The sequence below is a fragment of the Parambassis ranga genome, chromosome 12, assembly GCF_900634625.1.
Source record: "Parambassis ranga chromosome 12, fParRan2.1, whole genome shotgun sequence".
NCBI lineage: Eukaryota > Metazoa > Chordata > Actinopteri > Ambassidae > Parambassis > Parambassis ranga.
The window spans coordinates 8,087,155-8,101,371 of record NC_041032.1 but is presented as its reverse complement, the minus strand read 5'-3'; the positions used below and the strand labels follow the sequence as shown (position 1 = coordinate 8,101,371).

At 42.2% G+C, this 14,217-nt stretch overlaps 1 protein-coding gene across 1 annotated transcript in view; it reads right to left on the bottom strand.

The window, feature by feature from the left end:
* Positions 1–1,585: 1,585 nt before the first annotated feature.
* strbp (spermatid perinuclear RNA binding protein) overlaps positions 1,586–14,217 on the bottom strand; it is a 55,258-nt gene continuing 42,626 nt past the window's right edge. Inside the window, exons 7-19 of the mRNA XM_028417220.1 lie at positions 13,787–13,908; positions 13,071–13,166; positions 12,756–12,867; positions 11,997–12,094; positions 10,791–10,896; positions 10,168–10,251; positions 9,465–9,673; positions 8,698–8,847; positions 8,322–8,456; positions 7,713–7,853; positions 7,154–7,283; positions 6,638–6,691; positions 1,586–2,250 (exon numbers count right to left, since the gene is read on the bottom strand). Coding sequence (XP_028273021.1) covers positions 2,156–2,250; positions 6,638–6,691; positions 7,154–7,283; positions 7,713–7,853; positions 8,322–8,456; positions 8,698–8,847; positions 9,465–9,673; positions 10,168–10,251; positions 10,791–10,896; positions 11,997–12,094; positions 12,756–12,867; positions 13,071–13,166; positions 13,787–13,908 — 1,532 coding nt within the window. The 3' untranslated portion in view covers positions 1,586–2,155. The remainder of the gene's footprint in view (positions 2,251–6,637; positions 6,692–7,153; positions 7,284–7,712; positions 7,854–8,321; positions 8,457–8,697; positions 8,848–9,464; positions 9,674–10,167; positions 10,252–10,790; positions 10,897–11,996; positions 12,095–12,755; positions 12,868–13,070; positions 13,167–13,786; positions 13,909–14,217) is intronic.

The window sequence follows — 14,217 nt, the reverse complement described above, 5'->3', positions numbered from 1 at the left end:
CCTGTTGTAACCAGGAGACAACAACTCTGCAGTAAATTAACACTGCCTCTGACTGTGATGAGCCTCCTCCACATTCCCACCAGACTGCATGTGCCAGCTTTAGAGCTGCTCTGCCACCTTCTCCTTTCAGTCGTCCGGCCAACGGACCAAGAGGACGGGGTCAGTAGTCAGGGTGACAGTGTCTGTTCAGTCTGAGGGGAAATGAAAAAAGGTTGCTCACTGAGGTATGACTGTCTGCCTTATTAATGTGGGCCATCTGGAGAGAGGGAGAGAGGGCACAGGAAGAGGATTTGAGGAGAAATTCCTAGCTGATACAGAAGGTCTGTGTCCGCACAGCAAAGCTCAAAAGTTATTCACCTCCATGTGAATTTCACATAAGAATGAAAAGTCAAAGCAAAGCAGGCTTGTCCTAGAAAAGCTGAAGGCAGTAAAAAAAACATGTCATTTATGCCGCATAATTCGACTTATTGTTTATCAGGATTGACTTTTTGTCTATTGCCTGTTCCTCAGATGTCATTTTGTTGTGTATCAAAGCCAGCAGACACACAAGAGATCAAACTGGCACCTAGATGAAGGTGAGCGGGAGGAGAATCAAAGCCTTTTGATGCACATGATGTGTTTGATTTTGTCTCCACTGAGTGACATCTTGTTAAAGGTTAACAATGAGGAAAAGCAGCACAGAAATGTGCAAATAGAACTGTTGATACATTAGGTGTAAATGCAATTAAAATTTACAAAATGTCATCTTTCAGAGAATTTTGTAGTTGGTGTAGAGTGGCCAATGCAACCATCCAGAAACTAAGCTGCTGTATTTGTATTGTCAAGGCAAAGTGGAGAAGATGGACTGAGAGGGAGGCTAAAGTCCAAGCTTCAAAATTCTGAAGGTGATAAATAGGTGCACATAATTCCAATTCAAGCTGCCACTTTGACAGAAAACCGCTGGGTTATAGCTTTAATTAGTCAGCCATTAACATTGTGCTGTATCTTTATATAACAAGGTCCATTGACAAAGCCATCCCGCTTCACTTCCATATAGTATCAAATAGGGCCGAGTGTGTGTCTTTGAATGTGTGTGTTTGCAGAAAGACGGGTGCCAGCGAGCTGTGCTTTTGGGTCCCTATAAGGCGAGCGGGACGGGAGCGGATGATAGCTCTGTGTGTGTGTTGACGATTGGTGTATCCAATAGAGGGAGGAGTGCATGTACATCAGACTATATTATGCACACACAACAGTATTCCCTGCCAGCAGTGAGACTATAGAAAATGTGCTTTCTGACAGGAAAAGTGTGTGTGTAGGTTTATGAGTGTGTTCAGCAGTGAGCACCTCTAGCCCAGGCCATGTAAACAAACCTGGGGCTGCAGAGAGCGTGCTCAGAAAGGCTCAGAGACATCAAAGATAGAGGAAAAGTTGGAAGGAAAGAAGGAAGCATTATTATTCTAACAGCACAGGTTAATAGGAATACCAAAGATAATATTGCATCTCCTAGAACTAGCTTCAATTGCTCAGTGTATATAAAATTGGAAGAAAGCTATACTGTGATATTACAGTTACATTTCACTTTATAATTCTAAAATAATTTATAACAACAATAGTTATATTTTATAGAGTATTTACATACATACATCGTCATATATTAAGATTATTGTCAACACGTCGTTATAGAAATACACCATACATATATGTGTATATGTTATAGCCACACGTACACACACATACACATGAATATACAATCAAAATGAGCTATTGCAATGCTGCGTAGGGTAAAACTCCATCAGACATTCACATCTTCTCAAAGAGAGGAGTTCATGTGTATTGCTATAAGAAAGACCAGCCCAGCTTTGCACAGTCACAGCTGAACATTTCTCCCAGTATTGCTTTGTGTAAAGTTGCTGCTCTCCTCTTGAACAGATAATCCGAGCTGAGAGAAGAGGAAACGAGGAAAAGAGGAGCTCTGTGTCTGTCATTCAGAAGGTCAGACATTTTCTGCCTCTTTTGTTGTTTGACAAAAAGTTTCTTCTGCAGACACCAAGACTGTTCTGAATTTGTAGATCCATCGGCCGGGATAGAAAGGCAGCCCACTTAGACAGACAGAGGAACAGGTGGGCATGTGTGCAGACAGGTAGGTGTGAGCAGTGTATCCGACAACCTGCCGCCTCTAAAAGTCAGAGAAAAGATCCTGTGGACCCAGATGGATGATAAAAGGAGCGATAGTGCGCGGCTGGTAGAAAGGATTGTCAATGAAAAGCCCACCTGCAGCAATGAAGCACAGAGAGAAAGACAGAATTAGTACAAATCTAAAACCTTTGTTAACATAATCTACATTACATCAAAGTTCCTGTTCAGGATGGCCTGTAGATTCAATTGAAGCAATAGTTTTACATTTTGCGACCTGCTTTTTTCAGTAGTAGTCATTATGAAGATGAAATAAGATGATCCAGGTTAGCTAAACCTGAAAAGCTCACTGATTTACAGGTAAATTCTTTTTAGTTAAGAAACCAGGTCAGGTTTCTATGGCAGAACAGAATGCACACACTAAACTCTGGTCTAGAGAAGGCCTTTAATCCTGAGATGTTGGTCACTGTACTTTCTCCTACATGTTAGGAATGAAATTGATTTTCAGGTCTGTTACCTGATTACTAGATGTCACTGTATGGTACACAGTGGTCCTTTAATCTGCACAATTATTTCTGGTTGTAGTTTAATTGTAAGGCATTTGCAGGATTGTTTTATTGAATGCTTGTCAAATGCTTTTGGAGTCAAATCTACATATGGAGCAAAGAGTTAGGACAGCTAACTAGGCGACGTGTTAGCCCATAGTTACAGTCTTTATGCTAAGCTAAGCGTTTCACTTATTGTTAAAATATTCCTTATTGTATCTATATCTATATTGTATATATATCCTTATATTCCATTTTGTTCTGTAGTAGTGTAGTCACACATATGTAAAGACAGAAAAGAAAAAACATTTTTGGCATAAATCTACAACAGAAAACACACACACATACACAACAGATGGAAACAATCTTCAATCATGTGAGATTGAAGCAAAATTTAAACAACTCTATAACAACTCAGAGGAGCTCAACCAACCATTGGACAAGACATTGGGTCCTCTCATCCAATGGCTGCGCCTCATAGCCGTAACCATGGAGACGTCGTCTATCGGTGGTTGGTTGACGTGGGTGAAGGGCCAGCGTAAGTGTGGTGTGACTGGCACTGACCTCTGACTGGTATGTTGATGGAGTTTCTCCTTTTTTTTTGGTAGTATTTATGTTACAGTGAATCTTTTTTTTTTTTTTTTTAAATCGCTGGGATCTCATGAAATTTAAAACCATTGGAAAAAAAACATGAGCAAACAGCAATGACAGCAATGATCAAACAAAACAACATTAAAACACTGACAGTGAGGTTTATGCTTTGTTATGTATGTGAGGAATTAACACGAGTTTTAAAGGCACTGGCGTGAAGATTTAAAACTTGATTGGATAAAATTTCTTTATCCAAGAAAAAGCTGTAGTTAACTATAAGCTGACAAATAAAGGTCCTCCCCATGTGCTGGAGGAGATTGTGCTTATAAATATTAATCCACATAACAGTAATGAGATCATGTGGCTGAATGCAGGATGGAGGATCTAAATACATCCTTGGTTTTCCTGCCTTTTTCTCTAAATGTCTATAAGCTGAAGGTCAAAAGGGTAACATGGAGAGATGCTGAGGTACGTGGAAAAGGATGAAATTCAATCTGTGAGAAGGTATGAGGGTGGAATTGTACGGCCTGATGGTGACAACGCTTTATGCGGGTTTAAAGACAGAGTAAATGTCTAGACATGTGAATGCTACTGCTGAAATGTATTTAAATTTAATGTGCAACAGCATACTGCATCAAGTGCCTTATTATCCGAAGGCCTTTAAATCAGATACACCACTGTCAAGCTTTTATTGGAGATAAACTTTATTCATTTTTTTTTTAGCATAGCTGATTTATTCCTATACATCCTTCACACATCTCACATTATTTCCTCTTTACACAGAATATGTGCGTGTGTGTCATATTTTTAGCAAAGAATGAACAAAAAAATAACAAAAGACTGATATTCTGTATATAATTTAGACTCCAAGAACGAGGTAACAATTCACAGTACAAATCCTTCAAGTTTTTTTTAAGAACTTAAACCTGCAGTTGTTTTATATATATATGTATTCATAAAAGTTTGTCGAAACAGTAAGAAAACAAGCAAAAACAAGCAAAAAATAGCGCTTTTACAAATCTTCAGCTCGAGTCCTTAATCCTTTCCCCATCAATGATAGTGTAGAAAAAAACAGTTTCCCTTCTAGAAAAAAAGGCTAGATGCATTTGGTATGTATGTCTCCTGTGCTAAAAGAAGTGGTAGTGGGGGACGGGGTAGGCGGGCACTTTCATGACAGGCAACAGAAGCATTCTCTTGGGCAAACCTAGAGGGAAGACATAAGAAGAGCATAGCTCTGCATGAGTCCATATGACCAAGAGTTTCTATTCCCACTACACTACAGGCTATGCTGAGAGCATGTCCAACAAACAAACACCCCCTCACATCTGACAAGCAGCGCTCCCAGAGGGAGGAAAGTTTGGACAGGGGGAGTGTTAGTGTGTGAGAACAGGCAGGAATTTATGTCAAAGAGAGGTGACAGCCTTCATTAGTGGTTAGAAGAGAGAGGGACAGACGTAAAAGAAACAAAATTACAATAATACTCTATGGATTCAAATAATTATGCAAATGTTAGATTCATTGCTGAGATCTGGAATATGGTGACCAGCAGGGCAAAAAAAATGCAAGTTTACTCAGATTACTTTTTAGGCGATAAAAGTCACAAAGTATTTTGTGCATGTAACTGAAATTGCAGTCCGTCTAAGCCCTTGTGGTTTTCTTTTACATCAGCATGACTAATCTGGGGATTTGTTCCGTATACCCAGATGTCAGCAAAAAAGCCCGGGGAGTACAGTTTGATCATTAACAACAATGTAGCTAAAAATAAAGGAAGCAAGTTATAAAAGTGATGCTGCTGTTTGCAAAGAGGCCCCTGTCATTGCTTGACCCCTGGTCCACCCTGGTTTACCCCAAAAAATTAGTCAAGAGTTAGAAGGTGAGTGAAGCTGACGCAGGACCTGGGCAGAAAGCTAGCAAGCTATGGACCACGAGGGTCTGTAAGGACTGACCCCGGAGGTGCAGATTTAGGGTTAATTTTTCAGGTGAAGGTTTGAGTGGTTCAGGAGCAAAACTGCAGCTTTGAAAACAAAAGTGAAAGGAAAAATGGCACGGGCCCCAAACCCCAGCTTCTTAGAAAAAAGTCAGTCAAAGTACCCCATGTAACATGGGAGTTTACCATTAAGACGTCCCAAAGCAGCAAACCACAGTGAAAAGGATTGGATGTGAAAGACCTTCTTCCTCATTTTCACCCATAAACATAGTCCATATCCTCCAAATTCATGAGATCTGCCCTGAATGTTTGAATTATCACTGACAGACACAAATCTCCACAGTAAGATCTTAATGTGTATCAAACACAACCCGAGTCACTGCAGATTCGAGGCTGAAACCTTTCATGTCAGAAGCTAACTCCTTTCATGCTCCTATATTTCAAATAGTATGAATTGTACTTCCAACCTGGTTGTGGGAAGTTACAGCTCAGGGACAGTTAATAAAAGAGAAGCTCGTATAAAGTGATGAGTAACAGGACAGAGGTGCACACAGTGTACATATGCAGATAGACATGTAATCGCTTATGTCTCTCAGTGGTCCGTTATAAAGCAAAACAACGAAATGTACTGAAAGTAAGTTGTTGCACTTGAATATGTCAGCGAGTGCAGCGTAGCTGTAACAATAACATGTGAAAACCATGCGGATGGCAGGGAAACGAAACGCCCCCAAACTACCGCTGAGTTCCAGCTCTCGTAAACACATAAACTGAGGCACACTTCATATTCAGGACTGCTGGGTTCTCAGGGGGGAACTAAATGTCTGCCTGGGGCCTCACACCACTTTCATCCAGCACATAAGACCCATTCAAAGTCCACACTGCAGGATGGGCGGAGAGGCCTCCTAATGCTGCACGTGTACACACACTACACAAGGCCGAGTCTGTTGAGGAATATACGTGTGACAGTGAGATGTATAGAGTGAAGTTTCTTGTCCAATACTTGTGCTGTTAAAGGTCCAAGACAAGTACAGAATTTGTTTTTCTCTTAAGTGTGTGTATAAGAGTCCAGTGACCAGCAATGAGGACATGGGAGCAGCAGTAACATGAAAGGAGCAAAGTTGCTAGTTTGTCCTTAAATTGGTGAGTAAAATGAGAAAGATGGCAGCCAAGTGTTAATGTTAATGTTTACAGAGAATGATGAAGGCAAAGAAATGCAACTTCAACAACAAGAGATGAGGAAGTCAAAGGCAACAAGCAGATTTATAAGAAATAAGGGTTGATTGCACAAAGACCTTAGCACACCAACACAGAGCTAAAACTTTACAAAGGTTAACTCTTAAAGTATTTTTGAGAAAAAGCAGCAAAGAAGAAACCTCATTAATCTGCCCACTAATGGTTAGAGAGGGACGATGGTTACAGATGGGAAAAGCAGGCTGAAAAGCAGAGAAGAGAAAGCACGTACCGTACGCAGGAGCAGCTGCCGCCGCTGGGCTGTAGCCATACGGCGTCCCGAAACCTGTCAGGATAGAGGTTACAGGGTCTAATTTAATTCTGTGCTTGTTTAATTCCAAACTACACCACTCGACATCTTCAGCAACTTTAAATGACCAGTCTGAATTCTCACAGACAGAGGAAGAGACCTTCTGCACTCCTTCATAAGCAAGATGAATGTGAATTTGAACCACACTGTGGGGTCATATATTAGTGGAGGCAGAGATAAGTGGTAGCATCTCTACTGCCCCTTGTCTGGCAGGTTACTGTAGGGTATGCGATATTTTCAACACAACTAGAGGGACAAAATAGATGTTTATTTACCACAGAAATATGAGCCTAAAGCAGAGAAAAATGTCAAGCAATATTATAAAATGCCACTTATGTACAAACCATTGTGTCAGACAGAAAAAAACTCATAAAAAAACTAATGCTACACTATATTGTTCATTATTGTTCATAACACACACAGCTATCCTCTCAGTACCTGGTGTGACGTATCCAGGTGCGGCTGCACTGACGAAGGCTCCTCTTGCGAGGGCTGCTCTTCCTCTTCCTCTGGCTACCTGAGCTGCTACTGCTGAGGCTGCTGCTGCCGCGGCCAGGGCTCCTTTAGTCTGAACACACAGACACACAGTGTGTATTATATATTTAACGCAGTCATAACTCTGAGATAGAGCTGCTGGACAAAAGCTGTGTGTCTGTGTGGAAGATGTGAAATCAAATATATACCTGAAACCATGTTCTGATGCATTATGGGCCTTGTGTTTTCAAAATATGTTAGCATACAAGCTTATTGACGAAATAAGTGGAAGAGTGGTGGTAACAACTACAAAGTATTGATCTGTGAAAACTTGTTAAATCATGTTAAACAGAGTGTTATTGATTACTGATGGGTGAACAGATTGGACGAATTACCCCCTCTCCCTTACAGAGGTTAAAACGGAATCATTTTGAACTTTCAAAGAAAACATTTAAAGCATGGAGGTTTTTAGTGTAGCTGTAGATGCAGTGCTGTTTGTTTGGTACTCTGTGTGTTTTCTCACCTGAGGCAATATCTTCTTTTTCTTGTTTGCAGCAGCATTGGGACCAGAGAAGAGTTTTTCCAGCGCTGCCAGAGCTGCGCTGGCCTTTGCTACCTTTTTATTGGGGCCTGCCCCACGAAACTTTTGCCCATCCACCTCCACCTGCACACACACAATGTTAAATGTTGACAAAATGTATTTTATGATGAAAAATTCTATATTTTTCTGTTCTGGTTCTCCCTATTAGTGGTGGAACTTGTTTGTTACAGCTCTGTCAAAGCTAACAATCACACAGTAACGCTGCCAGAAGTCTATGTGTTTATCAGTCATCAGTGCCTCAGCCAGCGAGCCACGATGAACAGGACAGCTTGTTTAGTGATGCCCTGCTGTCAGGCAGGCCTGCTAATCAATCAGCAGAGTGATGGAGCGGCCAGGCATGTCGGAAAACAGCACACCCTGCAGAGACCAGGCCTGCCTCAGGAACACATTTGACTGATTGACTCTACCAGGTGATTCGCCTGTTTCTGAGTCTGTTTTAAACACTATGTCTCCAACTGGCTAAAGTGCATTGTTTATATGCCATCGCTTAACAGTCCTGTACATGTGCGCGTGTCTTAGAGAAGCTCTCACCTCCATGACAAAGCGTTTGTCGTGGCTGCCCCCGCTTTCAGAGATGAGCTCATATTTGAGGCCTCGTCTCTTTTCGTTAAGCTCCATGACCGGATTCTTCCCACTCGCCGTCAGTATGGGACCCTGAGTTCGCACCTGGGGAGTAAAAAGTAATTACATTTCAAGCTCAGTCAGTGTTTTATTAGAAAACACACAGTTGAGAGTAAATCTGGCAGATGGGGCATGATATGCACAAAAAATGTCACAGACTTGAAGGAGGATTAGCAGATCTTAACCAAGCTTTCATGTTCTTAAACCAAAGTGGCTTTCTGTTATGGTTCACAGTCTGTCTCAGAATGAAAAGCGTTTGATCTGACCATAAGCATTTGTGTCTCACCTCCAGTGTGTTACTGTCCGAGGAGTGTGTTGGGTTATTGCTAGTGTGTGAGGATGTGTCGCTCTTCCCCTCGCCATCCGACTTCTCGTCTGAACTCATGGGGTCCAGGTCGGAGTCGAAACCTGTCGGGTAGCCCATTGCTTGGAGAACCTAAAAGTTAAATCTTACATTAATGTGTGTGGCTTCTGAAGTCTCTCGTTAAACCAGCGATAGTGCAGCAAAACGTTCTGCATGCACTGATGTGGCAAAGTGTAATGCAAATCATAGAGTGGTTACAGTAGGGGTATTACAATGCAGACGCTGTATGGAAGACTCCACTATTACATCCTTGATAGCACACAGAGCAGCAGAGTGGAGGAGAATGACAAGTTTTTGACCCAAATAGGTGATTGTGTCACAGCTGCTGAAGCAGTCAGGGACTGTGTGTGTGTGAGAGAGACAGCGATAGAAAGAAACAGTTGGAGAAAAAGAGACAGATCAAAAGGTGAGCATATGAGAGAGAGAGAGTGAGAGAGAGCAGGAGAATAGAAAAGAGGGAGAGATGGGGAGAAAGGGCCTTTTATGGGAAAGGAACGGATAGCGGATTATCCCAGCTCTGTGCTCTGGAGAGCCTCTTTGTTCACAACCACTTTGGGATTACATGGATTTGCCCACCTCCATCTTACCTTTCAGATGCATACATACACAAACACACACACACCAACAAGCAGACAGACACAAAAACATGTGTGTAGAAACACATGCAAATACTTTTCCATTAGTTTCACCTTGACAGCGACATGGAGCTTGGCGGTCTTCTTGGAGGAGCCAGATGCTTCATAAATGGTTCCATCAAGGTCTACGGACATGGTGAAGACCGGAGCGTGAACCGGCCCCGACTGGGACAGCAGGCGATACTGCAGCCCCGGCCGGATCTGGTTCAGCCGCATCAGGGCGTTCATTGGCTGGTTGGAGTCTATGGCTTTACTGTCTAGGACTAAAGAGAATAAACAGAGGAAAAAGTGGGGCAATTTAGAATAGATTTAATAATGCTACATAGGCTGTAGCTATTTTCAGAGATAATGGAGAACATAAATCACATTTTTAATGGTTATCAGCGCTCTGGTCATGATGAATAAAACCATCTTTCTATTTTCTTTCTATTAAATCACTTTCCCTCTGTTTGCCAATATCCAGAAATGCCTCTTCGCTGCTATTAGTCGTCTTCTCCTTGTATAAAGAGAGAGCTGAGGGATGGTTGGGTGGCCTACTAAAGTGTTAGAAATCAATAGTACTGATCTGCCTCCAAGGGATGAAAGGAGAGAGGAAGACAAAGAAATGGACAGAAAATACAGAGACAATGGGAGGAGAGAAGCGAGGCTTGTCTGTAGGCAACCGGATCAGAACATACTGCTGGAGGATGAATTTAATCATTCCTTTTATCTTTAATTTTAACTTGACCAATAACATTTTATACAGAAATGTTCTTACCTTTTCGCAGATTCCTCTTCATCTTCTTGATGAGGTCTTTGTCATCCATTGTCCCATCCTCATATGGCCTCTTTAAGCCTAGGCCTAAAGGAGGAGAGACAGAGAAAAACTCAATCCCCAGCTACAAGGTATGTTTACATAAAAATGAACTTCTGTGTAACACAAACACAGGGAGGCAGAAAACAAATGATACACAAGATCGATCACAAATTGGATGGACTAACAGATAAGATAAACAGAGCTGACAGGGAGACCAGCAGGCGACCAAACAATGAAGACATGCAAGCCCCTTTTCTACATGCACCTATGTCAACCTTTAATTGACTGTGCTGCCAATAGGAATGTGTAGAAAAAACACCTGTTTAACCCAGAAAGGTCATGTCAAGTATGAAAAGATTTGACATGCCGCTGTCTAACCCAGATGCTGTAACTGAACCCAGACGTATAACATTGAAAAAAAAAGGAAAGGGGCAAAAACACAGAAAACATATTCTCAGAGAAAAAGACTGAAAAACAGATACCTGAAAAAGCCTAAGAAGACAGATAATCAGGTACATGCAGACTGAAATGAAAGACGGTGTGGATGAAACATAAAAGAGCTGAGCAGACAGGCAGGTACGCACCGTCTTTATCGGACCAAGGATATTTCTGTGATGGTTTATTTGACGGGAGAGGCTCCATCTCTAGAACCTTGTAGATCTGTCCGAATGCCATGAGTCTGAGGGCGTGCTGTTTGATGCAAAATACACACAAAGAATATAAATTACATTTGTATGAAGAGGCGTGACATTACCTGAGTCGATGTGTGTTCTCTGTATCATTACAAGGAGGCGAGATTCATGCGCACACCTGCAGCCTAAATGTGATCCTGAGACGTTTGGAAATGACAGCCGTAATATGAATTCTTCCTGTGTACTGTGATTTGCACAGACATGCTGTTGCATATTCTTACTGTGATGTGTCTTCTTTCAAGAGAAGCTCATCAGTAATGTATGTTTTGTTGTAGTACTTTGATTAAATTTGTAAAGCTGCAGCTTGAGCAGCACGGAGTGAGAGAGAGATGCTGCTTTACTCAAAAAATTCAAACTGATGTCATTAATCTTCTAAAAAAACACTACCTTAAATCAAAACAAGACACTCTAATGACTTAACTTGAGTGACATCAGCAGACATTATGGTCGGTCCTTAACTTATCAGCCTCAGCATCTGCCCTCCATCCTCATTCTGCCCAAAGAGAGAGATAACCAAACAGCACAGAGTGGCTCTGCTAATATAAATCCATTAGGGAGGTAGAGTGTCTCAGATATTCATGACGCCCGGTGTAGCTCATTGACAGAACAGCTCCCTCTCTCCTATCTCCTCTTGTATCTGCTCCAATACAATTATCCCCATTGACATTCCAGCCTCGTTCAGGCTGCCTTCAAAGGAAATGGTCGGCAGGATTCACTAAGCCATGCGGCTCAGAGGCTGCCCTGCTCAGTCAAGTGTGTGTGTGTGTGTGTGAAAAAGGACATGACGCTACACGCGCACACACACACAAGCAGAAATACTGTCCTCAGGGCATCAGGGATGGATTTATGGCTTGCAGTGGCAATAGTTTCCCACACCAATCATTAAAATGCAGCTCCACACGTTTCTTTCTGAAGACACATATGCATGCTATCTTAAGTGTGTGTGTGTGTGTGTGTGTGGGCAGATTTTGTGGTCAGGGTAGTGATGAGGTCTTCCTGTCTGGTAATGGGTGTGTTGCTTACTACTCACTGACAGTTCAGGGTAAATAGTTGTGGGTGATAACAACACTGTGTTTAGGCTGCTGTGTGTGTGTGTACCTGTGCGCTGTAGGTAATGGCCTCAGCCTGCTGGTCTGTCATGTTGGCTAGTGTGTTTATTGGCTCTTTCTCACACGGGTCGTGTAAACCTGGACCACCTGGGGAAAGCGACAGAAGATGACACACACACAGTCAGTTGTTGCACTGAAGCTGCACCTCAGCAACATTTAATTAGGCGTCAATGTCACGGCAGAACTGACAGCAGGAAACCTGAGGATTAAAATGATGAAAAATAGAATCTTGAACCTGTAATTGTGCCATATTTGACTTAAATCTGAATGGAGTATGTGATTAAATATTCTTCTGCCAGTGTGGCATACATCTTCACTGTGAATGAAACATCCTTGAGCTGCTTTTATTTGCATTCTGCTAAACCCTTTTCTGTTTTAATCTAAATAAAAGCATCAGTCTGGAGGGAAATCAATGCATTTTGGTTAAATTTGCAAACAATTAATCAAATGAAATACAGCTTTATGCAAAGACATTTTCCCCCTAGGATGCACAACATTTTTAAAAGAAGCCATTCAGCTGCTCCTAATTAAGAGGCTCTCCTAATGATGACCTGCCTCTGACAGCTGCGCTCTGCTGGGTCATCAATAATGTCCCGACCTCTCTTACAGAAATATGCCAAGCAGAGCTGCTATGCATCTGCCTATTTACCCAAATTGAGCACACTCAAGTAGGCTCTGGTCAACAGCATTTCCTGGAATGTGCATGAAAATGCACATGTGTGCACATAGTAGAACCATGACACACTACCTGGGAGCAATATGCCTGAAGCCAGACACTCCATGACTCGACGCAGCGCTTCCCCTGCACCAAGAGGTCTGTTGCAGGTGGCGATGGCCTTCTCACAGATAAGCTCTAAGGGCTGCGAAGAAAAAAAATAGTAAGTGAACACAGATGAGCTGGCAACTGTAGTAGGACTAAGAGGGATGAGGCCCCTTTTATACCACACGATTCAATACTAAAAGAGCTCCTGAGACATACAGTGTGTCCTCAAAGTGACAAAAAGAAAATCATGCCTCTGGCCATAATATATATACATACACTAATATATTGTGAAACACTCACCCATCCCTTAAGCGGTTCCCAGACTGGGTGTCTATTGCACATGTCTCTGAGTATCCTGAGAACGATAACGCAGGACTTGAGTCCATTCACTCGAGCCTGAGACAAAGAGGGAAGGATGTAGGAGAAAGAATAAGAAACAGAAAAGGCATGGAAGCAATTTGAGTATAGGAGTGTGGGAACACATACAGATAACAGCCTGCTCTACACCACACAGCCACAGTCATAATCAAGTGTTTGTCTAACACTCCCCACAGACGGGGGAAAGTCTGAGATATGTTTACAATGCTAAACATGTTTAATTTTGTCTCTTTTTTTTTTGGTCAGAAAGGTGAGTGAGTTGGGAGATAGATGGGAAGGGGTATGGGGGGAGAATCAAAGGGAAGCACTGACATACTGTACAGAGCAGGCAGGTTCACATAATAGCAAAAAGAAAAACAGGTATCAACCATTGCTTCTGTAGCCTTATGATCCCTCTTACATTTATCTCTTTACATGGGGGATGAAGTAGCAAAAAGAATAAAGCAGCATTGCTTTCATTTAAGTTTATGAGAATAAAAATGCTGCATGTTAAACTTGTACTTTCTCCTGATTAGCCTAAACAGTGGGAACAATAACAAGTGGCACAGTGTCAGCTGACAGTGAGTGATCCCCTCTGAGCGGATCGTCAGGCTACAATAAGCATCGGGCACAAAGACAGGAAGTGAGTGGGTGCCGACCTGGAACCACTTGGCGTGTCGCAGCGCTGCCAGGGCCAACAGACATCTGTGTCTATCCAGCACCTCCCCCTCCTCCTCCTCCTCCTCCTCAGCCTCCACTCTCTGCGCAGCAGCACCCAACACTGCCACAAAACAATAACAACCCAATATAGAGAACGTAAAAAACACACACACGTCATGTCTGAGTGTGTGTGTTTGAATATTGTGTGGGTGTGTGTGCGTGTGAAATGTATGCAGACACGCTAGAAGTTGCATGTGAAAGCATACACAGACACACACACGCACACACACACACACATATATATATATATATGCATGGATAATTTGGTACATACAAGGTGCTTTTCATGCCAGAAAGTTGTTCTCTCCTTGTACAAAGTGCTCACAGATCTGTGATGAATGATCAGAGGCTTCCTCACTCTGTGTGTCAT